The sequence below is a fragment of the Coccinella septempunctata genome, chromosome 4, assembly GCF_907165205.1.
Source record: "Coccinella septempunctata chromosome 4, icCocSept1.1, whole genome shotgun sequence".
NCBI lineage: Eukaryota > Metazoa > Arthropoda > Insecta > Coleoptera > Coccinellidae > Coccinella > Coccinella septempunctata.
The window spans coordinates 11,373,016-11,379,801 of NC_058192.1; the positions used below are offsets into that span (position 1 = coordinate 11,373,016).

The following is a 6,786-nucleotide window of genomic DNA, read 5'->3' on the forward strand; positions in this document are numbered from 1 at the left end:
CTTTCGGAATCATCATAAAAGTTACAAATTAAACGCACAATACCTACGCCTCCTGTCCCAAATTGGATGACATTCGCGGAATAGAGGGCGAGTTGTTTCATCGATGAATTTTCCAATTCGCTCGGGGCGGGTGGAAAACCCCCAGGACTCCTGATATTCCCGAACGTTTGGGACGAAAAGGAAGAGCGTTTGTCTCTTATTGTTGATGATAGAGTACTTGTAGCTCAACGGTTTAGAGCGTTGGCTAAAGATCGGGAGATCCAGAGTTCGATCCAAGGGTAGAAAAGAAAATTTTTAGTCTAAACGGTATGAGTCACCACTCGCCATGGCCAAGGCGGCACAAGGGCACATAAACAAAGACCATACAAAACGCAGCTGGTTCTCCAAAAGCGCACAAGCTCCTCAAAAAATTTCTGAAGTTTACCACCTGGTACCTAAACGAATTAGGATGATTAAACATAATATATACTGCATTCACATTTATTTTAGCAGTTGGTTGGCAATGAAATAATTTTCTCAAGTTCTAGTAACTAGAACGGAGTAAGGTTGGCACTCATGAAATGTCGTTAATGTCATAACGCCGTTGCCACATCTTATATCAATTTTTATTACGAAAATGCCGAAAGTGATTGATAAAAGACAAGACAGGGTTTCAGGAATTGCTATTTAGAATTCAGGTCGGCTCATTCAAATAGTTATACCCTGATATTTTAAAATCAACAATATGTCAGACGGTAGCGAACATATTCAATGTAAGAGAATTTATATAATGTTTCATCTTAATCCAAACGACTTATATTTCAGCTGAATACTTCCACAATCAGAAAGCTTGTGAATGAAGAGGATGACAAAGAATTTCCTTCTATTACGAGACCCAAAAAAGGGGTGGTGGCATTTGAGAATTTTATGTTTGAGTGATAATAAATGCGAAAAGTTTACTACAGGATTTTCGATGAATGTCATCGTAGAATAAGTTCCCGAAAATTGATTTTTCTATTTTTCATTTGACTTGTCCTATACATTGTTAATCTCTTAAGGTACCAATAAATACCTAATTATTATTATTATATCAATGCATTAACATGAACAGCCACAAATACGCGCCAGTTGGCCTGCTAATTGTTTATTCATGTGAAATTTCTGTTCAAAGGTGAAGTTCATCTTGATTGAAACTTCCTTTAATTCCTTTTACTTATATTAATGGAAGATGATTTTTGTTGAAGAATTTAACATTCTTGTAATTATCTGTTAATTCCTTCGGAAGAGACCCATTCCCAACCCCTGCAACGTATGCAATTCATCTTCGGGTTAATATTTTCGAAATCTACAACTGATGTAACGTATTCAAACTTTAGCCAAAGAAGATAACGAACATTAATTCTCCTCAAGCTAGTGCATATTATGATATTATACTGATCTCTTGTATTTTCCATGCAAATAACTGGATTTGGTATGCCTTCAATCAGTTTGTACAAACTTCAATTATGTTCGTCACATATTTTTCGAAGAGATTCGACATTGTGATAAAATACGTAATAGCAGAAACTTTTACGTAGAACGGGCAACATAGCGTTGATTTAAAACCCAAAAATGTTTTGACAAGCGTCATAACCCCACATTTTCGTGACAATGTGTCAAATTTCCATGGCCAACCGAGTGCTAAAATAAAAGTGAACGGAGTATATATAACTAACTATAATTTATGCTTCATTTCCTATTTGGCGTTTCGACTGTATTATGACTTCTTATTTGGTGTTATGTGAAATAGTTGAATATTGCGGATTTAACAGGAGATTCATGCCGCTACAAAGAGTCTGAAACGTGCGGAAATGTCATGGAAAATTTCATCAGAATATCATGGACCTGCTCCTGTAAACGTAGAAGTGAAGGCCATTTGGCTATATTTTTTTCATTATTGATAGCTTCCTCTAAGAAGAGAAAAAACAAAAACTAAATAATATTGAAATCCACTAGACAGTTCTCAATTACTGAAACGAAGATTTCTCCAAAATTTTCTAGTGGTATGCATCTCAGAAACTATTCGTCAAATGACACCCAAATTTTTCATGAGAACGTCTCACTGGAACAAAGAACTAGTTGTCAACACGATTGGATCTATATTTTTAAAAATACAAATTGGGGTTTTTTTCCTCGAAGGTCCAATTTTATTCTAAATTCTGACCAGCGGGCAATGATTTTCCGATTTATTTTGCTTGAGATCGAAACATTTCTTGATATTAAGGAATATTAAGGATGCAAATGACAACAGACCTAAATCGCAGATTCAGCACCTGTATTTTCGTGGTGTTTGAATATTTTACATTCTTAAATAACTTAAAGATTCAAATGCAATAGTCTTCAAGGGTAGTTTTCTCTCGAAAACTCTACTCTTTAATTCTTTTCATCTTGACTGACTCCACCCTTATTAATCACATTTCACAAAGTTTTTCATTTATATTCACGATTTCCATATATGTATTGAAAAGTTCTGATCAATACAATCATGTCTAAATAGATGAAACAATATAATATACAATTCAGAAGAGATTATACGAGACATCCAATGAATATCGAAAAAATTGTGAAAATTTTCCTTTTACCTATGAGAGAGATGAACATGAAGGTAATATATCTAGAGACTACTTTAGAATTTCCGCCGATATTTCCGAAACGAAGGAATTCCACCGTTTAGACCACACATCCATCGCCTTATTCTTATCAACATCATCGAGAGCACTGAATCGTATCGAGTTCAAAGCAAATTGCTTCAACACTTTCAAACCGCAATTTTTCAGAGTCATTGCCATAAAGGTTACATACCAATCGTAACTGAGTCCGATTGCCCCCCAACTTGCAGGATTATCACTACATACCACTACAGGAAACCCCTTCGACAGCAGAGGAATAATCGGATGATTCCTTGGGTCCTCAACCAGTAGAAGAACTTGATTGGAAATAGGGCATAGTTCGACTGCAATATTCCTGTCGAACACTAAGTTCATGAGTTGGGGGTGCTTAGAAAGAGCGAAACCATGCCCAATCCTCTTTGTTTTCATAAGGATAGCGTCAACTAAATTCGAGTCTGTATGACCGAACCAATTAGTTTCACCGGCGTGAAAGAAAAATTCCATTTTATCACTGATGCTAATCAAATCTTTGTGAAAATTTAGGAGACTCTCACCGCCTTCTAAACCTACGAAATCTAGTCCAACAATGAGCTTCGGAAATTTTTCCTTCAGTATCACAATCTCATTCAACTCCTTCTTCAAATCATCTAGAGACAAACTTCTATACATTGAATGAATATAACGAGCTCCTATGAAATCGCAATGTTCTTTTTTGAATTTTTCCTCCACTTCCAACATGGTTTTGAAAAAATCCTCACTTTCATAATTACCTCCATCCAAGTCATAAAATGGCATTGGGATTGCTCTGAATTCTCCATACATTATATTGTCCTCGTAGAGTTCCTTGAGACACTGGTAATAGAAGACTTCGAATGCTGGTTTATAACATAGAATCTCATAGACCAAGGGAAATGTTGCCCTGAACTTTTTCCAAACTATTTCCAACGAAGGATAAGCTTCACGAGGGGATTCAACAATCAGACTCATTTGTTGCTTCAGCCAGTCATCGAAATTCGTTTTATTCTTTCTAATTTCTTTCAGTGAAACCCAGTCTTCTTTTTTCGCAACATCTGGTTTTAGGAATCTTATTTTGAACTCACCATTGATATGTTTTCCATAAGCTTCTTCCCTGTATGTTATGTTTGTCACGATGAAATCTACAGAAACTGCTTGTAGTAAATGGGTGTGTAGAGAATGACCCTTAGGTAACTTCTTTAGAATTTTGAAGATTTTCGACGAAGTATCAATCTCCTTTTTAGACTCGAAAAAGTGCTTCTTGGGAAGGAAATTTTGGCTGTTTTTGTACGATAATTGCAGTTCATCACTCTTGAGATTAATAATGTGAGAATCTACCTTAATTTCGTTTTGAGTCAGTATTAAGGATGACCCCAAAAAAAGGTCTGCTTCCTCCTTTAAAATTTTGTTTCTTTCACTCACATAATCCTCGAGCTTCTTCATGCTTAATTTTGATGGTAATGTATCAAATACACCAACTATTACTGTACTCTGTCTACGATGCCCATTCTATACGTGTGAATTGTCAAACAATTTATGAACTGGACAAATTGGATTGGGGAAAACAATCACCTAACAAGTTATCTTAGTCGATATAATACCCATCCTGTTATTCGAAGAGATAACTTAAACTTATCGTGTATTTTATCATTAGACAAGACACTATTGTTGTATCGACTAGACAGGTTCCAATATACATACATACTTATGTAGTATATGGTTCATTGTGGTCAAACGAGTTTTATCGTATGTGCTATCATAACCAATTATTTTTATCAATTTGACTTGAACAAACAAACCACCAAATTTAGTACTGCATTCGATGAATAATAGGAGTAAAGAGAGGCGACGAAGTGTATTCATTTGAAATATGTTTCATACAGCATTACGAAATTTTTCATTTTTCCTAATAAATCGTCACTACTTCTGTCAATAATACATGTAAGGTCTAAGGGATTGAGGACAATAAAATGACACATTGCAATTTTAGACAGGAGAAATTGCAAAAAGGAAGAAAGATAAAAAAAACATTACTGGTGAAAGAGTAGAAAACAAAAGTCTTTCCCATAAATCTAGGGTCAAATTTCCTCGATCATTTCAGAGATGAATTTAACCCAACGTCTAGACCACACATCCATCGCCTTGACCTTATCGTCCTTATCGAGTGCACTAAACCGGATCGAGTTCAAAGCGAATTGTTTCAAAACTTTCAACCCGCACTTTTTAGGAGTCATGGCAAGAAACGTCACATACCAATCATAACTAAGTCCAGTTGCCCCCCAAACTGCAGGATCATCATTACAAATAACCACTGGAAATCCTTTTGAGAGTAAAGGAATTATAGGATGGTTCCTTGGATCATCGTTCAACAGGAGAACTTGATTGGAAATCGGGCAATGTTCAATAGCAATATTATTTTCGAACACTAAGTTCATAAGCTGAGGATGCCTAGAGAGAGCGAAACCATGCCCTATTCTCTTCGATTTCATCAAAACAGCGTCAACTAGGTTACAGTCCGTGTGACCAAACCAGTTAGTTTCACCTGCATGGAAGAAAAAATCAAGTTTCTCTCTAACATTGATCAACTCTTCGTGGAAATCCAGCAGAGTATGACCATGTTCTTCAAAGCCTTCAAAATCTAGTCCAACAATGAGCTTCGGAAATTTCTCTTTCATCGTCAGAAGATCTTCCAACTCTTTCCTCAGATCTTCAAGAGATATACCTCTATTAAATGAATGTATATAACGAACTCCTATGAAATCATAGTGGTCCTCTTTGAATTTTTCCTCCACTTCTAAAATAGTATGGAAAAAGTCTTCCGCTTTGTAGACACCTCCATCCAAGTCATAAAATGGCAGTGGTGTTGCTCTGAATTCTCCATACATTATGTTGTCCTCGTAAAGTTCTTTGAGACACTGGTAATAATAATCTTCGAAAGCTGGTTTATAAGAAATCAGGTGATAAATAGCTGAAAATTTTCCCTCAAACTTTTCCCAAACTGATTCCAACGAGGGGTAGGATTCACGTGGGCATTGAACAATTAAACTCAATTGTTGCTTCAACCAACTGTCGAAATTCGTGTCATTTTTTCTCTTCTCTTCCAGTGAAAACCAGCCGTCTTTTGTTGCTTCATCTGGTTTGAGAAATCTCAATTTGAATTGATCATTTATGAGTTTTCCATATACGTTATCCCTGTACGTTATATTTGCTATAATAAAATCAATGGAGGCCGCTGCTAGTAAATGAGTATGTAATGAATGACCCTTGGGTAATCTCCTCAGAATGTTGAAGATTTCCGTGTCGACCATATTCATCCTACACTCGAAAAAGTGTTTTTTTGGAATAAAATCGTGACTGTTCTGGTACGATAATGTTGGATCGTCGCTTCTGAGATTGAGAATATGATTATCCAATACCCTTTCTCTTTCATTCAGGATTAGAGAAGACCCCAAAAACATATTTTCTTCCTTCTTCAAAATATTATTTCTGTCACTTACATATTCCTCTGCTTTTGACATCTTTAACATCAACGGAAAATCAATAGATGCACTCAATATTATCTTTCAAACAATTCGAATATTGAAAAAATTGAGATGTCCTCTGAAGCCTCTGAACTGGTTGGAATAAGGCCTACAATACTCAAATGGTATGATATTTCAGCAACTTTCGTGGAACCAGGTTATCGCATATTCATGATGGTTAATATAATCTAATATTTTGTATCGATATATTAAAGTATTGAGACTAATTTTCGTTATCGTTTCTCTTTTAAACAGCAGAAATTATTCATTTATGAAAATCATACAAAAATATATGTAGCAAATAAAGACGTTATCGAAAATAATGATTCATTACCTTCCATTAAAAATGATAATAATAAATAAATGGACAAAAAAATTTCTGGTGGTGTTGGATTCGAAATGTTCAACGTCATTTTGTACAATATACAATATGGTAAGTACAATATGGTTGTTGTAAATTCCTTTATGATGGATAGGTGCCTACCAAATAAGTGAATAGATTTTGATAGAACTCGAATTTGAAATCATCTATACACGAAGCGGTAGGATAGTTTTTAGCAAGAAGTGAAATTTCTGAAAATCGGTATGAATTCTTTATTCCTATCAGTTCCTAAACAAACCAC

The 6,786-nt window shown here is 35.3% G+C and overlaps 2 protein-coding genes across 2 annotated transcripts; both read right to left on the reverse strand.

The window, feature by feature from the left end:
- Positions 1-2,278: 2,278 nt before the first annotated feature.
- Positions 2,279-4,134, reverse strand: LOC123311183 (adenosine deaminase 2-like). Its single transcript, XM_044894993.1, has one exon. It carries the CDS (start codon positions 4,083-4,085, stop codon positions 2,640-2,642), a length of 1,446 nt encoding a protein of 481 aa, XP_044750928.1. The 5' UTR covers positions 4,086-4,134; the 3' UTR covers positions 2,279-2,639.
- Positions 4,135-4,668: 534 nt separating this feature from the next.
- LOC123310824 (adenosine deaminase 2-like) lies at positions 4,669-6,160 on the reverse strand. The gene has a single exon (XM_044894496.1). It carries the CDS (start codon positions 6,158-6,160, stop codon positions 4,721-4,723), a length of 1,440 nt encoding a protein of 479 aa, XP_044750431.1. The 3' UTR covers positions 4,669-4,720.
- Between the last annotated feature and the right edge of the window lie 626 nt (positions 6,161-6,786).